Here is a 14,060-nt window from a genome sequence, read left to right on the forward strand (position 1 = left end):
GCTCGGCTCGGCTCGGCGTGGGCGTGGGCTTGGGCTTGGGTGGAGGGCCTTTGGCCCGATAAGAACTATTCTTTTTGGACCAAGTTAAGCTCAACGTTCTGCCAATTAATTCCCGAAAAACGACATGCATTTTATTTTAAACAACACGTAGTTCGTTTAAAAACAACACGCTGTCTCTCTTCTTGACGATAAGTTTAAACAAGAAAAGATCTTGCGGAGGAAGTTTCGTAACGCCTCGCCACCGAGATCCTCGCGAGATTTCCGCCAACGTGCGCACGTGCGGCATCAGTTACGGAAAGTGGCTCGTCTTCTCTTCTTTATAAACTCGTCTCCTCCTTCATTTCTCAAAAAGTTTTTACGCAACAAAAAATCACCAAATCCCTCAACGTAAGTCTATAGAGTGTTTCGTAGAGGTTATAGTTCGATAGGGCGATCACGAGTGAGGCGTGATTCGTCTGCCATGGTTGTATCCTGGGACTCTATATTCGTACAGTCCTGTCTCACTAACGGAGCGAATATTTTGAGTTAAGGAAAGAGATCATATCTCGCCTCCATGTCTATTTGCGAATACGGTTTTTTATCGTCTTCGTATTCGTTTTTTTTTTCTATATTCGTCTATTTCCTTAACTTCGCTTTTATTATATCGTTTACATCGGTCCGGTTTTCCGGCTTTTACAAAACCAACCGTTTGCTTTTTTTCTTCATTAGTTATTGACATATTTTAGAATACCCTAGCTCATAAAACAATTATATTAACTCTCGATTTCTCCAAAATCAACGGTAAGGAAGAAGGAAATGGAGATAGTCGCAATACATTTGTCTAATAAATGGAGATAGTCACAATACAACAGTAAGGAAATGAAAATGGAGATAGTCACAATAAAAACAATACCATGTATATATATATATATATATATAGGGGTTGGTGCATGTCTTATCTCAATTTCCATGAAAAATAGAAGTTTTGTTGGATTAGCGCGCTTAGCAAAGTTTAATACCTCATTAAACTTAAGAGACCTAGTAACATAAACATGCTCTAACAAACACTTCGCTGCTAAAGTTTGTACTAGGTTTATCTCCAAACCGTCTATGTCTCCAATATTCATTTACCAAAAAAAAAACATTATATCATTAACACCAAAGTATATATACTTTGATAGTCTTATTTATTTTATTCCAAACAAAATACGTATTTACAAAAAACAGTATGATATACAAATCTCAAATCACCAGAAATCTTATATTATATAATTTCTGATGGAGATTGAATTTTACAAATTCCAAATTACCTTATCTTCCTGAAAAACTCAAGGATCGGAGCATTCTTATGTTCCTTGTCAAACACTGATGCCTCATATATCTCTGACCAATCTTCACTATTCCTGACCCCGATTTTAAAGTAGTCTCTTTGTCCCGTATCCATTTGCTCCCTTCCCTCGAGGATTCTAATGAACACCAGTTTATTTTTTGAACGCCTGTTATGCTCATCGACCGCAAACTTGGCGATGTTAACGAAGTAATCACGATCTAGATTCCTAATTCTCTTCCACCGACCCGGTGGCGCCTTTTCTCCTACAACGGAGATGACAGGGAGGAGGATGAGACATAGACAAATCAAAGCTTTCAACATCTTTTCTTTGTTCTTGAACCTTTTTCTTTTCTGATCTTAAAGGTATCGTTGGTTTTGTAAGTTTTATAGCTGGGAAACTTCTTAAAAATAGGAAGACTAAATATAAGAAATTTGAAATTGATTATTAATAACTTGATAAAATTAGCATAATTATATTTGTTTGACTAATCCAAAATCCATTTGCTCTTCTCCTCAAATGCAAAAATACTATTTATATAACAATATCTGTTAAACTGTTATCCATAGCAAATTTCGTAGATTTTTTCTATATGTGGCAAAGAACCTAATTTGATAGATTTATATAGTCTTATCGATTGATAGTGTCATCTATATCTCTTCCTAAAACCAACAATTTGCTTTTTGTCTTTAGTTATTCGACATATTTCACAGTACTCTAGCTCAATATACTGTTATACTAACTTCTGATTTCACCAAAATTGGCATATGATGGGCATGGTTCGGGAAAGATCCGATGATATACGATAATTCTCATGGAGAAATAACTCGTCGACCCTAATTTTAGCGATCCCGTTAACGGAAACCATTTAAGGTGATATAAGGTGCATTCAACCTACTACCATAATAATAATAATAATAATAATAATAATAATAATAACTATTATTTATCTCTAACTATTCAAATAATCATTTTTTAACATCTAAATAAATTAAAACACAGTATAAATTAAGTTTGAGAGTGGAAGCTCCCTTGGTCTACTGGTTTGACTAAAAAATTCATTAATGTGTCTACATCAAGAAGTCTGGGTTTCGAATTCCAGAAAAAGGCTGATTTATGTGAATTAATGGAGAAAATGCTTAAAAAAGATCTGCAGCATAGCACAAGTAGTACTGTCAGGCGTGGATCTCATGGGGCGGTTCAGCTGATGTTGTCGGGCGTGAATCCTTATAAGGTATGTAGAATTGTCGGTTGTAGTGTAGAATCGTCTGTAATATTTCTCGTAATTTGTAATAACATAATTATCCATCATTAAAAAAAGTAGGTTTGATATGCTCGCTTGTTCTTTAGCTCAATTCTTATTGCTTCTAAAAGTAGAATTAGACTATTATGTTTTGGCTCCCGCAATGGGAACAAAAAGGAGAAAAAATATACTTCTTATATGGCATGTTAGATGCATTCTATGAAGTATGACAAGAACATAGCAACAGAACCAACAGTACCAGAAACATATGTACACAATGCAGAACCATAATATTTACGATATGGCTACCTAAATAATTTGATATATAATGATAAAAACTAAAAATGAAATTATAATATTAATACTAAAATGCGATCAATAAAAAATAGTTTCATAAAGACGAGATGCTCTTTCATTAATTTTTTAATTGTTCACGACTGTTTTAACTCAATCAGAATTATAGGCTACAATCACACATCGACTATCTCACAATCCGAAAATAGAAGTTATTGAACCCAATATGAATGTTATACTCTCAAACTAGAAAACCAAAAACTAAAAAAGAAAACAAATGGGAAACTGTTGTTTTGTTTATGTGTTGCTTATATGTTTTTTCCATCATGCTAACAAACCAGTTTATCGAAAAATAATGAAAAGCACAAAATTTATTTTCCAACATAAGAAAATAAAATTGTTTGATCATTTCAAACTAAATAATATACTTTAAAATTAATTTCTTTTATATATTTTATCGAATATAAAAGATCAGTAAATATTTGGTTTATATGAATCAGATTAATTGATAAGAAGTTCAATTAACAAATCTATACTCAAATCCAAGTTCAAATGTGTATATTTGTTGCTTTGTACATTCAACCAAATTTTGAAATTTTACAAGTTTCTCAAATCACCCACATTGAACATTTATTTCTCATTCAAATAAATTGTATTTTAACATATGAATACACTATTTGATTCCTTCCGGGTTACTTTCCGAGTATATCTGTATATCAAAACATACTATTTTGGATGAGAAAAGAGGTGGTTCTAAAACCACAATTCAACACTCTCGCATAGATCATTTGGTACATTTGGAAGGCAAAGATGACAATTTTTAATGGGAAAGACACCTCTCTAGTCAACACTCTCCAACTTACTTCTCTTGAAGCAGAATGCTACCGAAAGTTGAACCTTAAAGAGGAAGATGAGGAGGATCCCAAAGATCTTCCCAACGTACTTATTGTAGCAGCCCCCTTGAGTATTTCAAATCCTGATTTGTCAAATTGATGTCTCATGGATTGATAATGAAGCAGATAGTGGCTTAAAGTAGTCTTAAAGATCAAATGGGTGTTGAATTAATCATTCAGACTTCATGGTTTCAACATAAGCCTCTCGATCTTACATGCTGAGATGGAATGATTGCTCTCGGCAGCGTCGTGTATGAGAGATATGCAAGTCCTCGCGATCATATTTGAGACAAACTGTTTACATTTAGTGAATATAATACCAATCTGATGGACTGGCCGGCCTTAAATTTAAAGAAAGTTGTGTTTCGCTTTTGCAAAGTATTCTAAGAGTGTGAGTTTGATTCTTATCCCCAAAAACAGAAATGTTTGTGCAGATTCACTAACAGAAAATGATAGGAATTGAGGCGATATATTTACCCATGTAAACCATGTACTCATCTTTAAATATTTGCTTTGGAATTACTTTGATTATGCCTCATAAGATCTCTTTGTAATGGTGTTGCATCTAAGATCATCATCAACCCCATTCCATAATTCATTTCAAAATGGTGCACAAAGTAAGAAATGCTGTAGTTGCTCACTATTTTCCACTCCATAGTGGAGTAAATTAAATATGAATTTATTCTATAAATAGAGTAATCTTTTTTTTTTTTTGTTATTTGCTCTATTTTTCCTCTAAAATACAATAGAATTGAAGTAAACTCAACTCTACAAAAAAGTTATTCTATATTTTTTTAATGAAATTTTCATTGAAAATGTTCTAAACAACCTCAAAAAGATGTTTTCTTGTACAACACAAAAATAAACCTTTTTATTTCGTGAAAACGTTGTATTTGTATCTATGACCACCACCAATTTTATCATCGAAACCCAATAAAAAAAGAAAAGTATTATCATACAAACTCTAGTGTTTCTTCCTATTATGTTTATCTTTTTTTTAACGCTGAATTAATCATTCAAATATGAAACTTATGACCAACTGGTCTACATAGAAGCAAAAACGAGTACTGCAAAGATACACCCGTACAAGTAAAGAAAAAGAGAAAGAAAAAACACTGTTGTGGAGTATATGGATACCAGTAGGCACCATTCAAATTGGAGAAAATAATAAACCTCAATATTTCCTGATTCAGAGATCTTCGTAGAGGTGATAACAGTTGACTTGATAACCATTAGGGTATTAGGCTACCTTTTCCGCTCTTTCCAATCAGCTCAAGGATTAGGGATTTCTGCAGTGTAAGCTTCCAATCTACTAAAGCTTTGAGAACTAAGAACCACTCAAAAATTCAAAGATTTCTTCATATTATATTTATCTTAAAGGGAAATTGGACTGTATGACCAACAAAAAAATTATAATTAGGTAACTAACTAAAAACAAAATTGACCAAAATATTCAACGTATTTTCTAAAATATATACCAAACTACCCTTGAAGACAACTGGTTAACCTCTTCTCCTTTCTTCTTCATTTTTTTTCTCAAATATCTGCAACTATCATCTACATCTGTTTATTATTTTTTTTTATGTTTTCATCATCCATTTATCTCTGTTAATTTTTTTTCGGATAAGCGATTACTCTATGGAATCAAAAGATCAATTCCTTCCACCTTCTGTTTTTCGCACTCTGTTTTGCTTATTAATATCTCAAGCAGGACTGGAACCGCCACAATTTCTAACATGGACCTTGGATATTATGTAAATCTGGTGATAAAAAGTAATGGTGGTGGACCGATGAATGTGTGTTGTGTCGGTAAAATATGAGGATATGTAGAAGATGATTCGGCAACTATACAATGTTCAGTGCAAAAAGGTATATAACATAGTAGTATTATTTGCATAAGTGTAACTACTACATTATTTAAAATATAAACTCCCGTTGTATTTCTATATTATTTCAATGAAATGGAACATGATGGCATATTAACATTTCTCTTCTTCGTAGTATTCATTAATAAGTAATATAATGTTTATCGTGTTTTATTTTTTTAATGATTGAGCAATGTTATTCTTTTTCACCTTTCAAACTACAAAACTATATAATCTACAACGCTCTGGTATTTATATACCATTTGCGTTAAATGGAATAGCTTATTTTTTCTATTCATATATTCTTTATATGTATTATAACTTTATATTGTATTTTATATTTGAGTTTAGGATTAATGATTAGAGTTTAGGGTTTTGTATAGGGTTTGAGTTTAGTGATTCGGGTTTAGGGTTTAGTATTTAGTATTTAGGAGTAGGGTTGGGGAAGGGGCGGGGTTGCGTTTAGTGTTTTGGGGATATTAGGAGAGGGTTGGTGGAGTCGGTAAATGGAATACTATTTTATAGTTGGGTATTTTATAATCTACAATGCTCTCGTATTTCTATACCATTTACGTTAAATAGAATAGCTTATTTTTTCTATTCACATATTCTTTATATGTATTATAACTTTATATTATATTTTATATTTGGATTTAGAGTTAATGATTAGAATTTAAGGTTTAGAATAGAGTTTGGGTTTAGTGATTTGAGCTTAGAGTTTAGTATTTAGGGGTTGAAAGTTAGGGTTAGTAATTAAGGATTGGGTTTAGTGTTTTGGAGATGTCAGGAGAGTGTTGGTGGGATTTGTAAATGGAATAGTAGCTAGAACCATACTTAATTTTGTGTTGGAAAACTATTATATTTTATAGAGAAAAAAACAAAAATAGCACTAAATCAAGTTTATGTTCTCAAACTAGTACTCAAGGTCAAAAGTCACAAAAATAGCACTTAGTATTTTATCAAAAGTCACAAACTTAGGGTTTAGAGTTAAAGGGTGGGGTTTAGGATTTAGGGTTTAGGGTTTAGGGTTTAGAGTTTAGGGTTTAGGGTTTAGAGTTTAGAAATGAGGTTTTGGGGATAAGATTTCAAATTTTGAAAAATAAAAAAATTAAAATTTTCAAAGGATAAACTTAGAAAGGTGCTATTTTGGTCATTTTAGTTTTTGAGTGCTATTTTTGTGATATAAACTTAAAAATGTGATATTTTGGAGATTTGCCCTATTTTATATTGTACTATTTATAAAGAGCTTATACCATTATTTTGTACATGTAACATGTCATTAATGGTGTGTCAATCGTTGTTTCTCTTCTTCAGTAAACTGCTATTACATCTCAACTTTCTTGCATGTGTTTTCTACCATAAATACCACAAGACTATATAACCAATGATCCAATACACATACTCATCATCAACGATATAATTTTTATCCTCGTCTACATGTTATTTATGTCAACGTTATCTATTTTTTCTCTGTCACCTATAACCTGGAAAGAAGAAAGACATAACCGACATAATTGTACACTCAATGTTATTAAGTTAATAACGTCAAAATCAGTGACATATTTTTGATTTCCTTTCCAAAATTGGTTAGATGGCAAATTAACCCTCTCTTAAATGTGTGCGTACAAAAAAAGATATGTTGATGTTAATGTGTCAAGGGAAAGGGAAGGCTGATGATCATCCTTAGCTCGGAGTTTTATTTCTCATCTGAAGGATACAAGATTAATTAACGACTTAGATTATCCTGACCCTTTCTAATCTACCGTAGACACGAACACATGTGATCAATCACGGCTCAGATAATCCTAGACCTTTCTTAATTACCATAGACACGAACACATGTGATCACAAAATCATCGTACGAGACAGTTTCTTACGGCGAGGAAGGGAAAATCGTAATAGAGGCATGGAGGAGGCTGCAGCGGCGGCGGAGCTCGAGAGTCTCCAAATCGATATCCTCCGTAGAATCTCGGCTCTCGAAAGCTCGATTCTCCCGGAGAGTTCGTCGCCTTCTCTACCGGAAGATGAAAGCCAAACAGTGTCTCGCCTCTCCGCCATTCTCCGGTCCGGCGGCGTTAAAGACTTCTCCTTCAAGAGGGTAGCTCCAGATTACTACGACTGGCCTCTTGAATCCCGCCGCGACGTTCTCGGCGCTTCCTCCGTCGACCATCTCTGCAAGAGCATTGTCCTGGTACGTCAAAGTCTAATGCTTTTTGAGGTTATGAAACAATGTTGCAAACTTGGCTTTTGTTGAATATCAGAAAGTTAATATCTTTTTTTGCCCTCGGATAGAGTTTCTTGTTACACTTCTTGAATCAATGCCATAAAGGTTGTTTCTTTTCATATGGGTTTACTCACTAAATAATGCAGGTTAATACTCAAGCCTCATCAAATGTTTTGGATTGCAGTGATCGCAACAACTCCAAATACTATGTGGTTGTTGTTCAGGTGCTCTAATGATTCTTACAGAACAGCATTCACACCTTTGTTCTCGTTTCTAACTGTATTCATCTGAACACTTTCTGTTTTTTTTTATGGCAGTATACTGCCAGATTCAATGCGGATGCAGTGAAGAACTTTCTTTATACACTAAACGAGGGCAAGATCCCGAAGAAAAGATTCAATCGTAAGTGTGATCATTAGCTAGTTATTTAACTTCTGTCTCCTGATGCTTTCTCTAATCTCTGTGTGTAGTGAGACTTGCTCCCGAGGAGACGTCGATTGAACTGACTGGGTTTGAGCACAATGCGGTAACCTGTGTAGGGATGAAGACAAGCATACCGGTAAGTTTTGTTTCCATTGCACAAGGTTTTGTCTTTTTTTTTTGGTGATCATCTGTTGGTGCTCGCTCATTTGATATTAGACATGTTTAAGACATGGGGTGTATCATGAGAGTAACCTCTACCCACTTGTGTTTTCTTCTCCTAGACAAACCAGTTTTGCACTGTCTTTTGTGTTCATAAATGGTTACAGTTTATACACATGTGCTTGCCAAGCGTTTTCCAGACATCACAGTCTATTTGTTTCTTGTCCTAATTGTCAAAGAGGCCCTGAAGGGTACAATGCCCAATGGGTTACACAGCTACTTCTTTGTCTTGCTTGTTTATCTTTAAGGTCTGTAATGGAGGTGTGGTACATTTTAACACTGTTTACATTTTGATACGGACACAAAGTTAGTTAAGAGTTTTTCTTGTGAGCCAGCTACTGTTGAGTGTTAACTGATTGTCCCACTTATTGTCGTTAGTAGTTTCTTTCTCCATAGATAGTTCAATACCTTCTTTGAAACTATTCGTACAAGAGTTAGTAATAGGCGTCAGGCAGAGAGACTTAAATGGCGTTAATTTTGTTGAATGTGTAGATCTGTGCAGAAATGGCCCACTTTAACGTTCAGACCACACTATTTGTGCGACTGTGATACATTACTCTTTCAGAATAATTTTTTAGACCTAGTTAGTATTCATGGAGTTGTAAGTTCGTTTGGTGGAGATATGTATAACATGAAATCTAGTTTTCTGTATTGAGATTGAGCAGTACTGATGAGTTGGATGGGGTTTGGGAAATGACAGGTGATATTGGATGAGGCCATAGCCAAACTTAAACCGGACTTCTTCTGGCTGGGCGGGGGAGAGATTGATCTGAAGCTTGGCGTCAGAACATCTGAGTTCCTTGATTTTGTGAAACCATTTGTCGTTCCTTGTAGCTGAAAGCTAGAATCTACTTAACAATATTCTTCTTCATGTCATTCATCCTAAAGTGTATGGTCGCTACTTTGTCAAATGTTACCGTTGGCTAAGATTTGAGCTGGCAGGTTTTGTACCTCTCACAGACATTGGTATTCTTGGTAATGAATGACCATGTTGGTTTTTTTTTTTTTTTTTTTTTTTTTTTTTTTTTTTTTTTTTGGACAACGACCATGTTGGTTACGTTCTACTATTCTTGCCTAGAGCTAAAAAGGCGGTGAAGAGTTCCCAAATCAGCACATTCCAGAGAATAACAACATACTTTGGTCATGAAATATAATATAAATTAGCACAAGAGTCATTACAACCACCAAAATGGTGAATGCATATGACAGTATTTTTTTTTTTTTTTTGTCACTAACATATGACAGTATATGATGTTTGATATATATAATCAAGCCTTCTCGTTGTGGATGGGAGGCTTGCGATGAGGCTGAGGATAATCCATGACTACTACATCTTCCCCTGTCTCCTCTCCACCTAGCACCCTCCTGGCGTCTTGTACCAAAGAAGCAACCTTGTGATGATGCTTGTGAAACCTTAGACGCCGAGCAGTGGCACAACCAAAGTTGGATGACAAAAGCAGAAGAATGAAACAAAACACCATCTTGAGCCCACGCTTCACAGAGCAAGACATGACCTCCTTCTTGTTCAGATACTATATGCTGTGCCTGTATAAAGTGTGAGATGAGAGCAAGACAAATATAGTTTGAAATTTGTTTTAGTGCAAGAGAAGAGAAGAGATAAAGAGTATTTGTAGGCAGAAGAAAGATACTAGAGAGAGAGTAAGACAAGCATTGAATGCAGGTGGGGGGAAGGTCCTTCACTATCACAACATGCTCTTGTTCCTCTCTTGTTCTTTTACCTTCTCTCTTGTCTATCTATTTCAAATATGTTTTCTCACTCATTTATGTATTTATATACGTATCTATCCCAAGTATAGTGGGTGTCTTGATCCGCCAAACCTTTTGTCTACTTTGGGGGGGTCAATATCTCGTTTTTTCCTTCTTCCATTTACTAATAAGCTTATTCTTCCCCATCACTATTGTATCCAACTATTACAATTTCAACGGTAGTTTAACTCACATAGATCACTCTCCTAAGTCCTAGTCGACGTGGACAGGACAAATTGACAATCACATCAATCTTATAAGGACACTATTACACATTATCTTAGCATCAACGTTATTTCGTTAACGTTGGGGAACTTGAAATTAAAGAATCTTTGAGGATGGTTCATAACTAAATGATATTTTAGCTAAAACTTTTGAGAAGTTCAAACAAAGAAACAATAACAGTAAAGTGTAAGAAGTTAGAACAAGACAGCATGGTCTGACCGTCTCCTCTTCTCTCCCCTTCCTTAGACGACAATGTGGGGACCCTTTTCTTAACATCACCGGCCATTCTCAACCGTGTATGCCACGTGGCACAATTCCTTGTGCTGCTGTTCTGTTTCGTTGGGTTTATAGGCCTTTTTTGTGCCTTTGTCAATACCATGTTGCCCTCACCGCATCAAGTGATGTTGGCTTATATAGCGGAAGACATAAGAAAACACGATCAAGTTGTGATGATGGTTCGTAGAAACTATGTTTTCAGTTTATTTTGAAGAACTAAAAGACATTATTAGAGCATGTTTTATATACATTATTATTTCATGTTTTCTGTACACATCAACGCCCAACCGAACGTTCTTAGACAAGTACATAGGCTGCTTGCTTGCTTGCTTAAATAACTAATAAGATGACGATGATGTATACAGCGAAATACAGAAATGAAATATCCAGCGAGAGAGATCTATGGAGATCAATATCCAAATGTGTTTTCTCCGCTGTAAGTGACATAGAGGAACCCATCTTCCTCCTTTTTCTCTTCGTACACAGCTGACATCAACGCACCTGGAAAAGTGTTGTTATCAACATCAGACGTTTATAAGTAGACACTTGTTGATTGTGTTAAAAAGATCTAACTGTTTTTTTACCTGTTGGAGGAAGAACATTGTCCACAAAGATAAAGATAGCCTTCTCTGCACTCAGTTTGATTCTTTTGCGAATGACATACACGAATTGCCCCACTGTCAAATCCGCTGGGACTAGGTATCTACCAATAAAAAAAGCTTAGATGTTAACGCAAGTCAGCTCTGTTAATGAGATTACAGTTGAGTATGCCTACTTTTTCTTGTCGATGGTTGGTATATCACTCTTCTCAGCCTTCTCAACAATCACCTGGATCCCACAAACACATACAAAATGTGTGACAATCATCACTCTCAAGTGGTCATTTAGCTCTTAGCAATGAATTATGCAAATCCAATTCAAAGTCCAAATGTTGTAATAGACAACTACAACTCAAGCAGCTCCATGTATTAGATGATACAGTGCCAAACATATATATATATATCACAAGTATGAAGCTAATCAGGTAAATAGTAACTTTGATAACCAACTGTTGGTGTTGGGCCATGAAACAGAACAACATCTAATGCTGCATCAGCTTAGTGAAACACAAAGGATTGGTCCGAACATGGATGCTAAATCACTAGGTATGTGTAAGGGATCAATGTATGAGAAAAACAGTGAGCTCTTACCGGAATCCTATCTGGATACTTCTCTCTAATCCGAGCAGCCTCTGCGCTTCTCTTCTCTAAAGGTTCAAAAAAAAAAAAATCATGATTATTAGATCAAAAAAAAGAAAAGGGATTCGAGAAACAAAACACCAAAACAAGAACAAAGGGTCCGAATCAAAACCTAGGTCATGCTCTTGCTTGAACGTGCTTTTTGCCATTACTTCTTCTTCCACACCCTACAGAAGCCAACCATCAAAACAACCGATCATTATCTCTTACTTACGCCAGTGGTTTATAGAGTTCAGCGACTATTATCTAACATACCCATCCATCAATCAAAGATAACCCTTTTCGTCTCACACATAGAGAGACTCTCCTAAAGCTGAAACATACTCCAACTTAAATCGATTGATCAACATACAAAAACCCCAACCTTTAGTAATCTAAACGAATTACGACATCATCGCGATAAGTTAAAAAAAAAATCGAACCTGTTGATTACAAAGACGAAAGCTTTCCTTCGATCGAAGCACTTCTCAAGAACTCGATGCTTTCGATGTAGATTAGACAAATAAACAAAGCTACGAAAGTTCTGCGATTGAATACAGATGGAACACAGTAATGTCTAGTCCTCTGCTGACGTGGCTTTTTTATTAGAACCATCAAAGAAAATCGGACGGTATATATTAGCTGTGATAGTGGAACACAAAATCATAACCGTTAATCTAACTGACGGTGTACGAGGGAGCTGTGCACGTTATTACTACTGCCTCGAAAAGAAGGATAAAGAAGAACCGCATATACCGGGGTTACGTTTCCTGCATGGGATATGACATATTTACCCCTTGTAACTCCTGGTTAGATTCAGAGTAAGAAAGGGTCACAATGGAATTGACAAGTCAATCTCTTTTACCTTTTGAGGTCCAGTTTGGTAATTAACAGGCCTTGCTTGGGTGGTCCGATTGTTTGTGATTTTCAAAACTTTTACTGTTAGAATTTTTAATTTTAAGTTGACTGTTAAAATTTTATTTTCTAGAAATAGCTGAAGAAATAAATTACATTAAAAATAAAATTAGTTATTTTGGCTCTAGAGTATTAACACCACCTTTTGATGTTTCAATTTTCCTGTCTTTCACCTCTTGAATTCTAGTGAATTTGATGTCGTCTGTCTTTGTGATCTACTTCAAAAGGCATATCTTCATTATACATGTCATATATGATTAGATCGAGGATGTCAATAGGTTCTGGAGTATTTAATTCATCTTCATACACATCAAAGATTGGAGCTCCGCAGATCTCTTTGATAAGATCAAATCCTTCTTCGTTAGAGAAGACGTCATCCAGTTGAGGTAGAACCTCTTGTTGTTGTGACTGGGTTAACATGACTAGAGCATGTTCTATGGACTTTATGAACTCGTCATGTAGATCGTGTTTGTATTCCGCAAGTGTTTCTCGGACGAAAGTCGCTAGTTCATTCTTTATTTGCTGCTGAATCTTACTCGAATACATGATAAAAAGACCATTTTGTCTCTGATACCAACCGAAAGAGAGCTGAATCTTAGTAACAAGATGCTTTCAACTCAAACAAGAAGGTCTTTTGATTTTAGTGACACTCTCAACAAGTCATAATAGGGTTCTAAGTGCTATAAGAGCACGATTAGCAGTTGCTTAGGTGGGTTTTTTTATGTTTTTAGGATTTAAAAAAAAAATTATGCATTAATAGAATAAACCTTTCTTAAAGCATCTCCAACCCTTCTCTATATTTGCCTCTAAATGCTATAATAGAGTAAAATCAGCTCCAATCCACCCCTATTTCTTCCCCTAAAATAGAGATTGCTATTTTTTCCTCTATATTTAGGGGAAAAAATAGCATTCCTCTATAATAGAGGCAAACTTTTTTATTTACAAAATAGTCCTCTAATATTTTATGATTGTAACTAAAATACTTATGTATGAAGAAATACAATTCTTACATATAAAATCACACCTTTTTGGTTACGTACTAATTATTAATTTTTATAACTATAGTTATAATTAAAATAAAAAAATATTATTTATTTAAAAGTCAATTATAATTAAAATAAAATAAAAAATTATTATTTTATTTAAAAGTCAAAGACTTTTTATTTAAATATTAATCAATACAACATATTAA

At 34.7% G+C, this 14,060-nt stretch overlaps 4 protein-coding genes across 7 annotated transcripts; 1 reads left to right on the forward strand and 3 right to left on the reverse strand.

The window, feature by feature from the left end:
• Positions 1–1,285: 1,285 nt before the first annotated feature.
• On the reverse strand, positions 1,286–1,630 carry LOC106308739 (cysteine proteinase inhibitor 4-like). Its single transcript, XM_013745864.1, has one exon. The coding sequence runs from the start codon at positions 1,628–1,630 to the stop codon at positions 1,286–1,288; it is 345 nt and encodes a 114-aa protein (XP_013601318.1).
• Positions 1,631–7,357: 5,727 nt separating this feature from the next.
• Positions 7,358–9,474, forward strand: LOC106308213. Its single transcript, XM_013745345.1, has 5 exons — positions 7,358–7,793; positions 7,973–8,050; positions 8,144–8,228; positions 8,297–8,385; positions 9,169–9,474. Exons 1-5 carry the CDS (start codon positions 7,509–7,511, stop codon positions 9,304–9,306), a joined length of 675 nt encoding a protein of 224 aa, XP_013600799.1. The 5' UTR covers positions 7,358–7,508; the 3' UTR covers positions 9,307–9,474.
• A 17-nt stretch (positions 9,475–9,491) lies between these two features.
• LOC106308214 (root meristem growth factor 6-like) lies at positions 9,492–10,222 on the reverse strand. 2 transcript variants are annotated; one of them, XM_013745348.1, is made up of 2 exons: positions 10,135–10,222; positions 9,492–10,013 (listed from the first exon to the last, which is right to left on the reverse strand). In XM_013745348.1, the coding sequence occupies exon 2, from the start codon at positions 9,977–9,979 to the stop codon at positions 9,737–9,739; it is 243 nt and encodes an 80-aa protein (XP_013600802.1). In that variant the 5' UTR covers positions 9,980–10,013; positions 10,135–10,222; the 3' UTR covers positions 9,492–9,736. The 2 variants fall into 2 exon arrangements, with proteins under 2 accessions (XP_013600802.1, XP_013600801.1); XM_013745347.1 differs by having other exon boundaries at positions 10,118–10,221.
• A 716-nt stretch (positions 10,223–10,938) lies between these two features.
• On the reverse strand, positions 10,939–12,504 carry LOC106309531 (autophagy-related protein 8f). 3 transcript variants are annotated; one of them, XM_013746576.1, is made up of 7 exons: positions 12,397–12,495; positions 12,230–12,303; positions 12,087–12,141; positions 11,927–11,982; positions 11,512–11,564; positions 11,321–11,439; positions 10,959–11,237 (listed from the first exon to the last, which is right to left on the reverse strand). In XM_013746576.1, the coding sequence occupies exons 3-7, from the start codon at positions 12,121–12,123 to the stop codon at positions 11,146–11,148; spliced, it is 357 nt and encodes a 118-aa protein (XP_013602030.1). In that variant the 5' UTR covers positions 12,124–12,141; positions 12,230–12,303; positions 12,397–12,495; the 3' UTR covers positions 10,959–11,145. The 3 variants fall into 3 exon arrangements, with proteins under 3 accessions (XP_013602029.1, XP_013602030.1, XP_013602031.1); XM_013746577.1 differs by having other exon boundaries at positions 12,230–12,287; positions 12,397–12,433; XM_013746575.1 differs by lacking the exon at positions 12,230–12,303 and having other exon boundaries at positions 10,939–11,237; positions 12,397–12,504.
• Between the last annotated feature and the right edge of the window lie 1,556 nt (positions 12,505–14,060).

The sequence above is a fragment of the Brassica oleracea genome, chromosome C8, assembly GCF_000695525.1.
Source record: "Brassica oleracea var. oleracea cultivar TO1000 chromosome C8, BOL, whole genome shotgun sequence".
Classification (NCBI taxonomy): Eukaryota; Viridiplantae; Streptophyta; class Magnoliopsida; order Brassicales; family Brassicaceae; genus Brassica; species Brassica oleracea.

Coding starts and splice junctions, on each gene's coding strand:
- LOC106308739 (XM_013745864.1), bottom strand. CDS start 1,630: ATGTTGAAAGCTTTGATTTGTCTATGTCTCATCCTCCTCCCTGTCATC.
- LOC106308213 (XM_013745345.1), top strand. CDS start 7,509: ATGGAGGAGGCTGCAGCGGCGGCGGAGCTCGAGAGTCTCCAAATCGAT. Junction 8,051..8,143: donor ACTATGTGGTTGTTGTTCAG/GTGCTCTAATGA, acceptor TTTTTATGGCAG/TATACTGCCAGATTCAATGC. Junction 8,386..9,168: donor GGATGAAGACAAGCATACCG/GTAAGTTTTGTT, acceptor GGGAAATGACAG/GTGATATTGGATGAGGCCAT.
- LOC106308214 (XM_013745348.1), bottom strand. CDS start 9,979: ATGTCTTGCTCTGTGAAGCGTGGGCTCAAGATGGTGTTTTGTTTCATT.
- LOC106309531 (XM_013746575.1), bottom strand. CDS start 12,123: ATGGCAAAAAGCACGTTCAAGCAAGAGCATGACCTAG. Junction 11,983..12,086: donor CAAGCAAGAGCATGACCTAG/GTTTTGATTCGG, acceptor TTGAACCTTTAG/AGAAGAGAAGCGCAGAGGCT. Junction 11,440..11,511: donor CCAACCATCGACAAGAAAAA/GTAGGCATACTC, acceptor TTTTATTGGTAG/ATACCTAGTCCCAGCGGATT.